Here is a 17769-nt window from a genome sequence, read left to right as displayed (position 1 = left end):
TGGAAGTGATTATATGATTCCCTCAGAGCCCTGATGCCAACATCATTCAGTCTGTCTGGCATTACATGAAGAGACAGAAGGATTTGAGCAAGCAGACGATCTATGGTTAGTTCTCCAAGATCTTTGGAACAACCTCCCTGCCGAGTTCCTTCAAAAACTGGGTGTAAGTGTACCTACAAGAATTGCCGCTGTTTTGAAAGCAAAGGATTGATTTAATTCCTTTTTTTTTTCATTTACTTTGCTAATTGGCAAAAAAGAATAAAAAACAAAAACAATGAACACTTCTCTTTTTGAAAGCATGCTTACTATGCAGCATTTTTTTCACACCTGCCTAAGGCCTCATGCACACGGCCATGTCGGATTCCGACTACGAAATTCTCACAGCGGGATGCGACTTGTGCCCCTGAATTGACCCCCCCTTACCGGTCCGGCGTCTTCTCTCTCTACTCTGTGATGTGCCGGCTGCCGCACAGCCGCACATGTGCTGAGCAGAGCCGGCGCATCAGCGGTGATGTTTCTGTGCGAGCCTCGATTTCTACAGCGATTTTGCTACCGCACGGATTTTCCAAGATCAAAATTGCGGCTATCTGCATAGAATTGCGTGCACGCATGCAATCCTATGGCAGTGTACAATGGCAGAAATTCCATGCGGAATCTTGCTGCGGAATTTCTGTCCGTGGGCATTGGGCCTAAAACTAATGCACAACGTGACTTATATGGTAGTAGATTGAGTTAGCATGTTTAGCTACTTTCAAATGACAGTATTTTGCATCAATATTTGTAAGGTCCTGTAATCTCTTTTTCCCCTCTACATCAGGGGGAACATCCATTAGGTACATCCCAAATCCCTAAAAGAGGGATCAGGGTGGAACCCCCGGACATCAGCATTTTTCTGCAATGGCAGAGATGGCTTATTTCGGCAGTGTCTGTTCATTCCTGGCATTCTGGAAGCATAACTTGGTGCATCACAGGGGTCTTATGTCAGGTGTTCCATCTCACAGGGGTACAGTTCCAATCTGCTTTTCAAGAGTTGAGGTGTAAACCATGACACGACCCCTTGGCCAAGAGTGGAACCTGCACAGAGAAAAACTAGAAAAGAAACCTTACACCTTTCCCACGTTTTGGACCCACTCCAAGTTTTGGCTTAGAAATTCTAATTAGTGACCCAAAGACTGCCATGTGAAAAGAGACCCAATTGGGTAAATTTTGATCATTCTAGCAATTGTATTCAATAATGAGGACATATGGATGCCAATGGGTGCTGTAACTTTTTACAACTGTACAGTCAGTTGACAGTCTCTCTAGTTGTGCTCAATAGGAATGCAACTCAAATGGAAACCACAAATATCCCGTCAGGCAGTTTACAACACATGACCCATATGAGCTGGCATGGCACGGCAGAAAGGATCGGGACATTTTTTGCTGTGTACTTGATCTTCTGCATATGCAAGAATGTACTTTGTTATCTAGAACCAGGTTTCCTTTGTTTGTTCCTATGAATCCCTAGTCAGCTTTTTTAGGGTCAGGTTAGAGCAAGGAATTTTTCTCCTTTTTGGTGCTGACTAAACATAATTTTTCTGTAAAAACAAAATACAAAACTCCAATTGAGGATATTCCATCATCCACAACTATGGCAGCGGCCGGCAAAGCTGAAATGCAATTAGAGGAACCTAATGGGGATAAAATCTATGAGAAAGTATGTGCCGAGATAGAAACCCTGGAGCTCCCGCTGGGATCTACATTAAGGTAAAACTATTTAATGGTTTCATTATAAGAAAAGGATAGACAAGTATTTAACTGTGTTTATCATGAACTGATCAACAATGTCCTAGCTATGCATAATCCGGTCAATAAGAATATATGAAATGCACTAAAACTGCCATTTTCTGTAGTGTTCTTCTTCACTTTTGAGGCTTTTTTTGGCCTATTGTATTTTTTTCTCTAATTTAGCATGTTATAGGTACAGTATTTTTTCAGGTGTTTCCCTGCAGACTTCTCCGTAGAAATAAAAGACATGCAGTATGTTTGTGTATTCTGTTCGTAGAAGTCATTAGCTGATTAACCCATTATACACTGACATGCCATTAGTTATGGGATAGCAGTATGTAAATTGATTATGAAGTGTTGATGATTTGGGCTTACCCGCATCTGTATACCTTGTGAGATGTTCACTTGTGAGGCTGAACACTGGCCAGCATGCTCATGTCATCCTGATACTGGGTGCCATTACATTTTCAAAGTTGTGTGGGCATTTAATGTTCCTCCGTCCACAGTGGCCACACTTGGGTGTTTAATGATCACAACTGGCGATATCTATCTGTAATTGTCCATGCAAACAGACAAGTGACTCCAGCAGAAATCACATCCTCATTCAATGCAGAAGGCCCCTACATTCATATTCCATGGGTCAGTGCAATGTTCTTTAGTTTCCATGGCTTATGGGACCAGAAGACCCACCAAGGAGCCTCTGTTAACACCGTGACACCGGATACAGCGCCTCATCTGGACTTGTGAGGATGCTTACTGGATGCTAGAGGACTGGCAACATGTTGCGTGGTCCAATGAGTCATGGTATCAATTGTTTTGTGCTGACAACACGTCAGGGGGCGGAGCTTATCACGACGTATGATTTATGAATTCTAAAAAGGACAGGGTCACTTCAAAATAGACAGGGTTCAGATTTTGACTGCTTTTTGGATGCGGAAATACTGCAGAATGTCCTCAGCGGAAATTTCTGTGGAAAATTCTGCAGCATTTCCGCATCCAAAAAGCAGTCAAAATCTGAACCCTGTCTATTTTGAAACAGCCCTGCCCATTTTCGCCACATGTAAACAGACCCCAGCGGTAATAGTGACCCCCCCCAGTAGCCCCAGTGATAATAGTGTCCCCCCCAGCGGCCCCAGCGATAATAGTGACCCCCCCCCCAGCGGCCCCTGCGGTGATAGTGACCCCCCACACAGCGGCCTTAGTGTTAGTAGTGACCCCCCACAGCGGCCATTGCGGTAATAGTGACCCCCCCCCACAGCGGCCCCAGGGATAATAGTGACCCCCCCACAGCGGTCCCTGCGGTAATAGTGACCCCCTCCCCACAATGGCCCCAGTGTTAATAGTGACCTCCCACAGCAGCCCCAGCGATAATAGTGACCCCCCCATGGCGGCCCCAGCGATAATAGTGACCCCTTCCAGCGGCCCCAGCGGTAATAGTGACCCCCCTAGCAGTAATAGTGATCCCCCCACAAAGGCCCCCACGATAATATTGACCCTCCACAGCGGCCCCCAGTATAATAGGGATGCCCCACAGCAGCCCCCAGTATAATAGTGATGCCCCACAGCGGCCCCCAGTATAATAGTAACACCCCATAGCGGCCCCCAGTATAATAGTGACGCCCCACAGCGGTCCCCAGTATAATAGTGCTGCCCCATAGCGACACCCAGTATAATAGGGATGACCACTGCGGCCCCCAGTACAATAGTGACGTCCCACAGCGGTCCCCCGTACATTAGTGACACCCCACACCGGCCCCCCATACAATAGTGACGCGCACAGTGGCCCCCCGTACAATAGTGACACCCCACAGCGGCATCCCGTACAATAGTGACATCCCACAGTGGCACCCCGTACAATAGTGACATCCCACAGCAGCCCCCCATACAATAGTAACATCCCACAGCAGCCCCCCGTACAATAGTAACATCTCACAGCGGGCCCCCGTACAATAGTGACATTCCACAGCGGCCCCCCACCCTCCCTCCGAGACCCACACACTTACCCCCTTCTCCTTCTGGAAGCGGTGCTGCTCCTCTGCTCGCTGCACTGCCGGCAGCAATAATCCCGGTGACACTGTAATCAATATCGTATAGAGAATGTCCCGCAGCACTCCTTAGTAATGCACAACAGGTGCACACTGTGATGTCAGTGTGCTGCCGGACGCCTCCTCTCCGCTCTTGTGGAACCAAGTAGTAGGAGACGTCAGGGCAGGAGGGACAAGGAGCCCGACGGCACACTGACGTCACAGTGTGCGCTGGGATCAGTGCCGCTAGCAGCGCAGTGAGTGAATGCCGGCAGGGGAGCCGCAGCACCTGACGGTATTCAGTAATGTGGCGAGCGGCCGATAGCGACACGTGCCAGCAGGGAGGACTCTGCGTGCCGCCTCTGGCACGTGTGTAATAGGTTCGCCACCACTGTCCTATAGTGATGGAATATTCAAGCAAGATAATGCACAGTTCCATCAGAGCCCAGTTGTCCAGAATTGGTTCGAGGAGCATTCTGGAGGGCTCCTACGAATGGTGAGGATCCACAAGTCTTTCACATTGTTTTCAATAGGAAACCTCTCATCGCATTGCACTCACGTGCACTTCGCATGCTGTGCAATGTTTTTGTCAGCCCAATGTTTTTGTCATTCTGAGGGAACGCCCAAGCATAGAACATGACATGATTTTTTCCCGCACCATGATTCATGAAAAAAAAATCACTCATATATATATATATATATATACACACACATATATATTACCCCATTCAATATATTTTGCCTCCGTAATTTTGTTATTTTTTATTGGGCAAATTACTGATCCAATAGAACAGAATACATATACGAAGTATGCAAAAATGGCCGTGAAAATATGTCCACCTGATTAGTCCTATAGATTTATATTAGCGCCTTATTACAGACCTAATAGAAAACAAATATATGCTTGTTTGAAGGTGGCCTAAAACTAAGGAATCTAAGAAGAAATCTTCTCTTTCTTTCCCAGAAGATTAGCCATGTACGTTCTTATCCTCCTCAAATCCTGTGTTTGGCAATGGGACAACTAACTGCAGCAGGATCCTCTCCCTCCCTTAACAAAAATCATTATGATACCCCCCTTGGTTAGCCCCACCCTCTCAGCCATTCATCTGCTGAAAATGGAACAAATAAGGGTGACTACCCACTAGCGTTTTTTTCCGCAGCGAATTCGCTGCATTTTTTTCGAGGTGCCTATGGGACTTCCTAATGTTAAAACCGCAACGCGACTCAACTTTGCGTTTTTAACATTAAAAAGTCCCATTGACAATGGGAAGAAAAAAATAGCTGCAAATTGGCAGCAGAAAAAAAACGCTAGTGGGTAGTCACCCTAAGAGCTCCTTTCCACTGGCGATAGCAATATCGCTGCGAGAAAATCGCAATGTTAAAATTGCATCGCAGCGCTGCAAAATCGCCAGCTTTTGCGCTGTGATGCGAGAATCTGTTTTGCCATTGCACTGTATGGGCGACAGAAAAATGCAAACCGCTGAAACAATCCTCCTTAATCCTCGCATCGCAGCTTGCCCTTACACATCGCTAGTGGAAAGGTTGTCATAGCACAACATGTGTTGGACTTTCTTGTGAGAGCTCGCACTCTTGCATCACACTGAAAACGTGCGATTACCTTGCCAGTAGAAGGGAGCCCTAAGCAAGAGGTGTTCTCTGCAGGGATTCTTTAGAACTGTCCGCTTGTTTCAATGTTTCACTTTTTGTTGCAAGTCCACGATTTGGGTTAATACCTTGCAGTTCTAGGATGTCAACAGGAATATTGTCAGATGCCTAGATGATGATTTACACATTTCTCAGCCCGTAGATATCTAGAACTACGTTCATCATCATGGGCTTTTCCCATAGGTGAATTTAAAGAAGTGCTAACGGCCCCCAGTGAATGGTTCCTCCTCTTTAAGACTTTAAGCCCCTAGCTTTTATAAGCGAAGTTAAATCTTTTTGAGTTGAAAGCCCCAATAGTTCATATTTTTCATCGGGAGGTAAAAGCAGCGCTGCACGTTCTTGTTACAGAGAATTCCTCCTCTCTCATTTACCCCGCTGTGATCTCTATGTGATACAAACATTTGCGCAGAGCCTAATTAGGCCACAGCTGATAATGACTATGAAATATCCCTGCATTGCAGAACTCTTCGCAATGTGATAACTCCTCTAATTAACAGTAAAAAATGGCATATATGACAAAGGGTGGGGCCACACGAAGCGACCAAAGTGGCATCCACGCGCTTTATTGTGAATCAATGCTACTTTGCGAAACGGTTTTCTGCGCATGTGGTTTTTACAGGTAAAGGCCAATTTCTCATGGTCATCCAGTAATTTATAATTGAGTCCTGCGTCATTGAATGCTGTTAGTTCAGGTGATCAAAACCGCAGTTGGTTCAGGATTTAGGGCCTATTCACACAAGCGCATTTGCGCAGCGTATTGAGCACACGCAATAAAAACAGTGGACAGAACCCGTTGATTTCAATGGGTTCGTTCACCTGAGCCAAAAAATTCACAGTATATACTATTTTCATGCGCAAATATGCATTACAGGAGCGCGCAAAAAATACTGTAAAACACGCACAGGCACGTGCAAAAACGCATCGCCCATTGCACAAATGCACTTACGTCCTGTGAAGCCGGCCATAATGTTGTAATATAGGCCTTAACATCTTAAATGCATTAACCCTTTCCCGACCGCCTAATGTAAATATACATAGGGTTTGAGAGCTGGGTCCACTCCATACCCAACAGCTCCGACAGCCGTTGGCAACTGCCGCGATCGGAGTTCGCTCTGATTGCATCAGTTAATTGCTTAGGTGTCACAGTCAAAGCGGACCGTGCATCTAAAGAGTCAGCATGATTGAGGTGCCAATGGGCTAGCATGGCAGCCTGGAGACGAGTGAAGCCTACCAGGGCAGCCACGCATAGATGCCTATCAAGCCGTTTTCATTTGTGCCTCCGTTTTCCTTCTCCATCTTGGCAGCATCGGATGGTCCTCATCAGAGGCGTAACTTGAAGCTTCTGGGCCCCGGTGCAAAATCTGTAACAGGGCCCCCAACTGTAATGCTTTATTCATAGAACTGGGCTCCGTATATGGAGAAGAGAGGCCTTATGGGCCCCCTAAGGCTCCTGGGCCCGGGTGCAACCGCATCCCCTGCACCCCCTACAGTTACGCCCCTGGTCTTCATAGACTATAATGCGATCTGTTGGACTTTCTTCGTGTCCGCTAGCATTTTCATAGTAAAAATAGTACCGCATGCTGCACTTTTTATCTGAGACTTCAGAACGGATGTGTGCTTCAGTTTTTCGAAGACAGTCACTATAACAGATGTGAACAGAGCCCAATTCTGAAATTGCAGTGTGACTAGATACATACAGTAGATAAGCACTGGGCGCGTCTTAAAACGGAAAACCTGAATTACCAAATGTTCCATATAGCGGTAGTACGTTCGCACTTCTATCGGTTTTTTCCCCCTTTAGATTGGATTCACATGAGCGTATTTATGTACGAAAAAAGTGGGTGCGCAATACGCAGCTAATATTGATTTCATTCACATGGCGAGCACAATATGGTTGTGCGAAAAAATATGCAGCCTGCTCTCTTTTCCTGGGAACGAGGACATTTTGAACTCATGAAACTATTGGCTATTTCAGTGGCTGTGAGCATCAGTGTGTCTTTGTGCTTGCGCAAAAAGTATAGTAATAAAAACGCTGATGTGCGCAAATACGCAATGCCCATTCTGCGAGGAATATGATGACACAGGGTGAATTTCTACAGGGGAAATTCCATCCTGAATTGCCACCAACCTGTTAAACCAGGAGGGCGACAGGTTCACAATGAACTTCTATATTTCAGCAGATTTGGGATGGCGCAGAATGTTGTAGTTATATATGACCAGTAAGGAGTCACTTGGGTGGATGGGCTCTCCTAAACAGTCACGCTGGCTGGTCCCCCTCCTGATTAGACTGGCATGCCATGATAAGCTACCACCAGGGGCCTCCGGGGATCGTGCAGTGAAGCCAGGTGTACCGACATGGGCCTGATCTGCGCACAAGCTAAGGCCTGTCTGTTGCAAGCATAAACGGCACATAGATGTGAATAAGGCCTGATGGTCATCCACCAGTTGGCAGTGAAGCAAGGTGTACTGGCACCAGCTTCATCTGCGCATTCGCACACAAGCTAATGAGCATCCGCAAAGGGTCAGAATACGGGTGTATAGTGTGCCGCGTATTGGAGTGCTGTAGACATGTCCGCTAATGTAATGTATCACAGTTCATTATTTGTCAGTCTGATGGACGAATCTGGGTTTGGCGGAAGCCCGGAAAACGCCACCTACCAGAGTCTACTGCGTAATCTGCCAAAAGAAGGATAATGTTATGGGGTTGTTTTCAGTCTTTGGCCCTTCTTATTCCCTGGGAAGGTAATGTTACAAAGTCGTTTTAGGCAATTGTGGCAACATTTTGGAGAAGGCCCTTTCCTGTTCCGACATGACTGCGCTCCTGCAATACAGCCGGCTCCATTGAAAGCAATGTGCTGCCGGCAAGCGCTGTAGTAATTTTCATGGAAGGGCTTCAAATATATATATATATACACACATACATACATAATATATATATACTCACCTTTTTGCAGCTGCTGGAGATCAGCCACGTCCACCCGGCTCTTCTCCTGAACTGCTTTCTCAAGTATTCAGCAGGCGGGGATTTAAAATCCCCGCCTGCTGAATGGGCTGCCTCTGATTGGTCCCAGCCCTCAGCCAATCAGAGGCAGCTCGCACTCACCCATTCATGAATTCAAATCCCCGGCTGCTAAATACTACAGAAAGCAGTTCAGGAGAAGAGCTGGCTGGACGCGGCTGAGCCCCGGCAGCTGCAAAAAGGTGAGTATATATATTTTTTTTATTTTTTACACTTTTTTGGATGCTTTTCAGGGAAGGGCTTATATTTGAAGCCCTTCCACAAAAATTAATACGGCGCTTGCCGGCAGCCCATTGCTTTCAATGGAGCCGGCTGTATTGCCGGCTCCATTGAATTCAATGGGAGAACATTCTTTGTCCGCAAGTGCGATATTGGTCCGAGTTTCTACGGTTGTGTGGGCCCAGCCTTAGAAGAATTGCCACTGCGTGCCACGTGGGTGCAATGTCTTTACACTGCAGGTTACTATGCGGACCGTATGAAAAAAAAGAAGCGCAGTGAAAAGAAAACTGCGCAATAAAAACAAAAGTTAAGAAAAAATAAATAAACAAAAAACGCACTCACCTACGTGAATCTAGCCTGAAGAATACAACTCATCCCGCAAAAACCAAGCTACGTTGATGGGGAAATAAAAAAAGTTCAGATGTTTCTGAAAGTGGGGAAGAGAATATAAAAATAAAAAAAATAAATCAAAAAAATAAAAATGGCCATGCCCTCATGTGGTTACGGGGGGTTTCCATCCAAAAGTTATTGATGAGCTCAGGATAAGTCATCAATAGTTAATCGCTATCGGCGCGGTGGGCTGGACGTGCGTCATAGAAGGCGAGAGCGGAACTTGGTAGTTTCATTCCCACTGAAATCAATGGCAGCTAAAGCCTCCTAACTCCCTTCTGCGCCTGTGAAGTGTAAGGCTGGGTTCACACTGGGCGGATTTCCGGCGGAAATCTTGCGGTTTCGCCGCAGCAAAAAACTGCGAGATTTCCGCCAGGAGAAGCGCTGCTTCAAAACCTGCAGCACTTTGCCGCGGGTTTTGAAGCGGCCCGGCCGCTCGCTCTTCCGCTCTTCTCGCTCCATAGAGGAGAGCGCGGCCGCAGCGGAAGAAGAAAATAAATTAACATGCTGCGACCGGTGAATCCGCGCCGCAGCGCCGGCTTCTGCCAGCTTTGCCACGGTGGATTCGCCGTCCCGTGTGGACGAGATTTCTGAGAAATCCACATGCCTGGCTAACCCCAGGATTAGCAGCCACAGGCGGATTTGGCGCGGCGAAATTCCGGACAGAATTTCCGCGACAAATCCGCCCCGTGGGGACCCAGCCTAAGGCCGCTTGGGATTTGTGCGATATGAGGCGCACAAATCTCGCACGAATATGAACCCAATTCTTTTAAGAAAGTCGCGGCGTCCCCTACCTTTTGGGCGCTCGCTTAGAACGCCTCACTCATTATTTTCAGTGGGGCCGGAATAAACATCACACAGCAATGTGATGCGATGTTTCCCGGAGGATCGCAGCTTCCCTGAAGTGATGGCAGATGTTTTTGACACATTCGCGAGGACATCGCAAATGCACAAAACGCATCCCGCGTGAAATAAGCTGCAGGCTACATTCACAGCGATGCAAAGTGTTTTTGAATAAAAATCACATCGCTTCTGTGAAATTGCGATCCTCACGCATGTACATCACATGGCCGCGTCATGGCTTATAATGGCGAGGCACCCAAAAGATAGAACGCGCTGCCATTTAATTTTCCATACGAGGAAAAAAAATTCTCCCATGTCCACGAATCCGTGGAAGACGATGGCTTTCATATCTTTAATATAGATCGTGAGATTGAAAAATTAAAACAAAAAAATATTAAAAATTCTGTTTTCAACATAAAAGCTTTTTTTTTTTTTTTTTTTACAATAAGCCATTTTGGAGGACAGGGCGCCCCCTTCAGGCATGGGCTAGGAATAGGGCGTCCAGCAAGCTCTACAGGTGTCCTTATACAGGTAAGCAGTGACATCCCGAGACCCCTCCAGCTCACCATCATCATCACTGTGCAGCACCAGCTGCAGCGGCCCCTAGCGGCCGCCGGCGGCACCTCTCTGCCCTCTACACACCAGTCCCCGCCACTTGTCACCGGCAGCCCCCTGGTGGCCGCAGTGGGTATCGCTCTCCCTTCTGTCTGGCAGTACCCACAGCTTGTCACCGGCGCCCGGGCCACCAATAACCCAGCAAGATGGCGGAGGGCGAGAGCCTGGAGAGCGTGACGGAGCACGAGCGGATCCTGCAGGAGATAGAGAGCACGGACACGGCCTGCGTGGGGCCTACGCTCCGGTAAGAGGCCGGGAGGAGGGAGGGCTCCAGCGGATGGCGGCTCATTGATTCGTCGCACGGTCGGATTTCCTCCTTTGTGTCCCCCTCCCTCCCGTCCTGTCCCCCCGGTGCCGGGCAGCCCCCATTGTGCGCGGCGTGAGGGGGACGGAGTGCTGGAGTATATATATATACATACAGGGGATGGAGTGTATACAGTATATATATATACATACATACAGGGGATGGAGTGTATACAGTATATATACATACAGGGGATGGAGTGCTGGAGTATATATATATACATGCAGGGGATGGAGTGCTGGGATATATACAGTATATATATATACATGCAGGGGATGGAGTGCTGGAGTGTATACAGTATATATATATACATGCAGGGGATGGAGTGTATACAGTATATATATACATACAGGGGATGTAGTGCTGGAGTATATATATATATATATGCATGCAGGGGATGGAGTGCTGGAGTGTATATATATATATATATATATATATATATATATATATATATACATGCAGGGGATGGAGTTCTGGAGTGTATATATATATATATATATACATGCAGGGGATGGAGTGCTGGAGTGTATATATATATATATACATGCAGGGGATGGAGTGCTGGAGTATATACAGTATATATATATACATACAGGGGATGGAGTGCTGGAGTATATACAGTATATATATACATGCAGGGGATGGAGTGCTGGAGTGTATACAGTATATATATACATGCAGGGGATGGAGTGCTGGAGTGTATACAGTATATATATACATACAGGGGATGGAGTGCTGGAGTATATACAGTATATATATACATACAGGGGATGGAGTGCTGGAGTATATATATATATATACATACAGGGGATGGAGTGCTGGAGTATATATATATACATACAGAGGATGGAGTGCTGGAGTGTATACAGTATATATACAGTATATATATATATACATACAGAGGATGGAGTGCTGGAGTGTATACAGTATATATACAGTATATATATATACATACAGGGGATGGAGTGCTGGAGTGTATACAGTATATATATACATACAGGGGATGGAGTGCTGGAGTATATATATACATACAGGGGATGGAGTGCTGGAGTATATATATATATACATACAGGGGATGGAGTGCTGGAGTGTATACAGTATATATATACATACAGGGGATGGAGTGCTGGAGTATATATATACATACAGGGGAGGGAGTGCTGGAGTATATATATATAGATACAGGGGAGGGAGTGCTGGAGTATATACAGTATATATATACATACAGGGGATGGAGTGCTGGAGTATATATATATATACATACAGGGGATGGAGTGCTGGAGTATATACAGTGTGTGTGTATATATATATATTCATATTCTCCGGCAGTATATACATATTTGGGGTATAATATTTATAATATATCTCAATCATATTTTTATATATATATATATATAGTGTTGGACTATACGTACAGTATACATTATCTATCTATATATTTCTTTGCTGGAGTGTGTATATATGCGGCCTACATATCATCTATATATTTTTTTGCTGGAGTGTATATATGCGGCCGACATATCATCTATATATAGAAGTCAAACCCCTCAGTGACTGACTGATTCGCCACTAAGTCTCTAACTTTCCGGTTTTGTACAAACATGTTATTTGGCACGACCATTCTATAGGTCCTAAATAGGAAAAGTAAAGGGGTCACAACTCGATTATTCAATGCGAAGTGCAGAAGTATTGGCGCCCTGCGTAATGTACCAAATCTAATTCTCTAGCTTCCTGGTGTTGTACAAACATGACATTTGGCAAGAGCATTCCTGAGGTCCTAAATAGGAAAAGTAGTCAGTGCTAAGTGCAAAAGTAAATACGCTAGTTCTTTTATACACAGTGCTGGAATATATGTAGATACAGCATGCATACCATACTTTATATATACAGTGGTGGCATATACATTCATACAGTATACATACAGTATTTGTATATATATAGTGCTGGAGTACGTATATATACAGCATGCATATAATATTTTTAGGTAAACACTGCTGGAGTATATGTACATACAGTAAGCATTCCACATACAGTGTGTGTATATATATATATATATATATATATTTATTATAGTGTTGGATTTTATGTACATATATACTGTATACAAACTATATATATATATGTGTGTGTGTGTGTATTAGTGCTGGAGTACATATATATATAATATATATCATTTTTATGTATACAGTGCTGCAGTATATGTATATACAGTAATACACCAAAAAGGCATCAGTTGTGTTCTGAACCGCCGACTGAATGCGCCCAATGAATGGTCACATGACCTACGTCTACCCCTATGTGTCGTAGTCATATATCTTTGGCCAGCCCTGGCTACGTGCGACCCATACAGTCACACAGGGCGCCAACTACCAGCTTGGGGTGCTGCGGGCTGTGGGAGCGGGAAGGGGGGGGGGGGGTTGAGGGATTTTGGTTGGGTGGGATTTTCCCCTTCAGGTCTGCTCAATTAGATCATGTTCTAAAGGCCCCTTTACACGGCCGGCAGTCGGGTACACAACTGGACGGGCGCTGATGTCACTGCTAAAGTTGTCAGCACTCCTGCAGAGAGTTTCGCAGGCTTCTCGTCCGCTTGTTGCTCAGCGCTTCACCTCTTATGGGAAACGCTGAGCAGAGAGCATTTACACTGGACGAGAAGCCAGCGAGGTTTATCAAGCTTACTGAAAATTCAGCTTAAACACCCGCTAACGACAAGTGAGCGATTTTATTTTCGTATTCACACTGAATGGTTATCGCTCAAATTTGTTCGTTCGAACGAATTTGGAGCGATTATCGTTACGTGTAAATGGGCCTTTACTCCGTGTGGCAGAGTGCTTTGGAATTCCTCCTTCTGGCTCTGTCTCTTCTCCTTTGTTGTTGTTCCGAGGCACTACTGTCAGACCATCAGTACTTCTGCAACACAATTGCTTAATTCTGTTACTGTATCAAGATTCTGAGCTTGCTTCTGATACTGTTTTTATGCTGTGAGCTTTGTTTTGGTGCTGTATTTATGATTTGAGCTTAGTTCTAGCATTGTATCTATAAACTGAGATTGTTTCCAGTGTTGTATTTATGTTATGAGCCTGGTTCTTGCATTGTAAGTATGTACTGAGTTTGGTTTGTGCTGTTTTTATGTTATGAGCTTGGTTCTGGTGCTGTAGTCGTGTACTGAGCTTGGTTCAGGTGCTGTATTTATGGTATGAGCTTGGTTTTGGTGCTATCTCCATGTTTTGAACTTGCTTTTAGTGCTGTATTTCTGTTATGAGCTTGGTTCTTGCATTGTATCTATGTACTAAGCTTGGTTCCGGTGCTGTATTTATGTTATAGGCTTGATTCTTTGATTGTATATATGAACTGAGTTTGGTATGTGCTGTTTGTATGTTATCAGCTTGATTCTGGTGCTGTGCTTTTGTACTGAGGTTGGTTCTGTATCTATACACTGTGGTTAAGTACTGTTTATGTTATGAGCTATGTTCTGGTGTTGTATTTATTTACTGGGCTTGTTTCTGGGGCTGTATTTATGTTATAAGCTTGCTTCTGGCTTTGTATTTATGTTTAGAAGCTTGGTGCTGGTTCTGGTACTGTATTTATTCACTTAGCTGTTCTGGTGTGGGTATGCTGCTTTCTTGCTGCCTTCTGCACAACCAAAAGTCAGTGCTCTATATGTTTTTTCTTCTTATGATTGGGGGGCCCCAAAAAACCTTCCACTCGGGGTGCCGTCTAATGTGAGGCGGCACTGTATACACTATAGAGAACGTGTATATATAATAGTCAACCAAAAAAATGTCAAAGTGACATCAGAGGCTGCAATTTCAGGTTCCTGAACTCCTGGTATACTGGCCCTCAGCCTCTGATTGGCTGCAGCAGTAAACTGCCTTCTGGCAATGTCAGGTGTTGCATCGAGCACAGGGACCACAGGGGAAGTTTAGTATCAGATTAGGTGCTGATGGCAAGAGAAGTAAGTCATACTCAGTTTATTGGTTTTCCTATTTTAAACTATAGATGGGCTATCAAAAGTGGATCAGCTGGGGTCTGCCAATAGGGATCCCCACTGATCAGCTGTTCTATGGACTGATGAATTTTTGCACTAAGCAGAAAGCAGACAGCTCTGTTCCCACTGCAGTGGCAAGGCTTGGTATTGCAATGCACAGGGCTTGGAGCAACAGCATCCACTCCCGCCACTGTGTATTGCATCACTGACAGCGGGCGATCGATCAGCTGATCCTGAGTCATGGACCCCAGCTGTGAGTGATAGCTAGCTTACTGCTGCAACAGCGGGGATTGGTGAGAACACCGATCCCCCACTTTTAACCCCTTACATGACATGATCAACCAACATATTTAGTATCATCGTTGGAGAAGAACATTCCAAAGAAATAGTTGCCTCCTTATGGCCAAAATAGGGTGTCCGTGTGCTGTGCCATGCTAGTTGCACCTGAGGATCTCATCAATAGATGATCGGGGTCCCGCTGCTTAGATCCCTGCCGATCAGCTGATTCTCGGTGATGCTGTCGCTATAGTCAGCGGAGGAAGCAGAGAGCGCTGACTATAACGCAGTACCCCGGGTTGAAATTGCAGCGCAGCTCCTATTGATTTCAATTCAAGTTGTGCCTGCAATACCAACCCCGGCCACTTTGCTATGGTCAGCGCTCTCTGCTTCCTGTGCTGATTACAGTGATAGCAGCCCTGGGAATCAGCTGATCGGTGGATCTCCGAGCAGTGGGTTTCAGCCAATTATCTATTGATGACCAGTCAGTCATCAAAAGAAAAAGTTCACAAAGTCCCGGAATACCCCTTTAATGTATAGTTAAATATTAGACACTCCCTTGCTGTACATACGTTTAGGTTACTCCCACTGGTCAATAATTAGATATTTTTTCAGTACGACAATCTAAATGACATTAACCAGTTATGGTAATATAATGTATTCATCGTCTTGGCTGAATGTACACATCTATGTGGTGGCATGAAAGCGCATGAAAATAGCATTGTGTCAGCAATAAAGCGGGCTCGCTCATGTGACCCTCCGTCTGCCCCCCCCTCCTCCAGCTCCATTCCTCCCAGCACAATATTCCTCTTTTACTGGTATAATTAACAAAGTGTTTATTATTTTTGCCGAGTGTAGATTACAGTTCAACCCTTGTTCTGGCGAGTAATCCAGAGACTGTCGTTACAGTGGATCATGAAGGCGCAAAATTAGAACGTGTCCTTAATGGGTTAAGTTCATTTCTGACCAAAACAATTAATTTTTTTTTTTTTACAAAATAATTAGTCTTGGAACAATCCTTTTGCCCATACAGGTTAGGGCTTATTCAGACGACCGTATATCGGCCAGGGATTCACGCCGACCGATATACGGCATCCCTCTCTGCAGGGGGAGGAGGCTGGAAGAGCCGGGAGCAGGGCACTGACTGAGCTCCTGCCCCCTCTCCGCCTCCTCTCCGCCATTCTGCACTATTTGCAATGAGAGGAGGTGGGATGAGAACTTAGCCCCGCCTCCTCTCATTGCACATAGTGCAGAGTGGCGAAAAGGGGCTGGAGAGGAGGCAGAGAGGGGGATGGAGCTCAGAGCACTGCTCCCGGCTCTTCCACCCTCCTACCCCTGCAGAGAGAGACGACATATATTGGCCGGCGTGAAAACCCAGGCGATATACGTTCTTCTGAATAAGCCCTTAGTTGGTACATTTTGTGGCATTTGTTGAAACCTGGAGAAAAAGTTTCAAGATTGAAGTCTTTTTTTTTTTTTGTCTACACATGAATTAAAAAAAAAATCTTGTTATCTGTATAGCAACAATTTATTCCACAACATTTTCGGATAATTTTATTTATTACCCCCCAGCAAGCTGGATACGCATTTTACCGACCTCGGAAGGATGGAAGGCTGAGTCGACTACTTGAACCAAGCGGGGATTGAACCTGCAACCTTCAGGTCGTGAGCGAGAGCGTAGGACTACATTTCTGCTGTCTTAACACTCTGTGCCATCACTAAGGGGTTAATAAGATTATTAATGAGCTAAGAAGAAAAATGGCGCAAAACTGGGCTTTGTCAACAAGGCCTTAAGTGATTGCCACACTTTAAAATAACGTGTGTTAACATGATAGGCAACGTGATAACCAGCAAGAGTGCAAATCACTTTATTTATCTAAACTATCATGTTTGCGCTGAAAAATCCCACTAAAATGCTGGCCACTAGGGGGCGTCACTTCCTCCCAACTGAAGGCTCAGTTAGACGGGCGTATTTGGCTGCGCATGTTTTTTCTGCGTTTGCGATTCGCATCTATATAGAACCAATGCTTTTCAATGGTAGCGGTCACATGTCCGTTTTGTACATGCACGTAAAATTCGCACCTACATAAGATAGAACATATGGGTGTCAATGGACGTGGTCACGCAATTTTTTTTACGTGCGCATGTAAAGAAAAGCCCGTCAGACTGAGCCGTAAGGCCTTTTTACATAGAATGATGAAAGTTCAAAAAAATCGTTCAAACGAGCAAAAATGAACGATAATCGTTTGGTCTAAACGCGCTCCAACGACTCTGTCTAAACACGCGGCACGAGTGCGCAACCTAGCTGTGACATCACTCGCTCGTTCAAACAAGAATCAGCTCGTCTAAGAGGACCCTTACTCTTCGTTGCCTATAGTCAGGTGAAGTTTGTCTTTAGCAATGGAAACAACACGATAGATAGCGAGAAGCAGGGGTGGTGTTGTCCCATGCTACTGCTAGAAGTCTTTGGAGAGCAGAGGTTAGGAGGATGGAGAGACTCTCACAGATGTGTTGCTGCAGCTAATAGTAAGTGATTTAATAGTAGTAATTTTTCGATAAACTCTAAACTGCTCAGTACTGCTGTACAATGTCCGCCATGGTGATGTTATTCCTCTGTGTGCTACAGACAGAAGCTGCAGTTTTCTCCATATGCAGTAGATAG

At 45.3% G+C, this 17769-nt stretch overlaps 1 protein-coding gene across 4 annotated transcripts in view; it reads left to right on the top strand.

Moving 5' to 3' along the window:
* The first annotated feature begins 1604 nt into the window (after positions 1–1604).
* The window catches only part of EXOC6 (exocyst complex component 6), a 232202-nt gene continuing 216037 nt past the window's right edge, over positions 1605–17769 (top strand). For 2 of the 4 annotated variants that reach the window (XM_066600991.1, XM_066600989.1), the window contains exon 1: positions 1605–1746. In XM_066600991.1, the coding sequence (XP_066457088.1) occupies positions 1631–1746 (116 nt within the window). In that variant the 5' untranslated portion in view covers positions 1605–1630. Of the gene's footprint in view, positions 1747–10571; positions 10787–17769 lie in introns of those variants that run through there. The other 2 variants (XM_066600990.1, XM_066600992.1) reach the window with 2 other exon arrangements.

The sequence above is a fragment of the Eleutherodactylus coqui genome, chromosome 4, assembly GCF_035609145.1.
Source record: "Eleutherodactylus coqui strain aEleCoq1 chromosome 4, aEleCoq1.hap1, whole genome shotgun sequence".
Classification (NCBI taxonomy): Eukaryota; Metazoa; Chordata; class Amphibia; order Anura; family Eleutherodactylidae; genus Eleutherodactylus; species Eleutherodactylus coqui.
The sequence above is the reverse complement of the archived record's forward strand: the minus strand, read 5'-3'. Positions and strand labels throughout refer to the sequence as shown.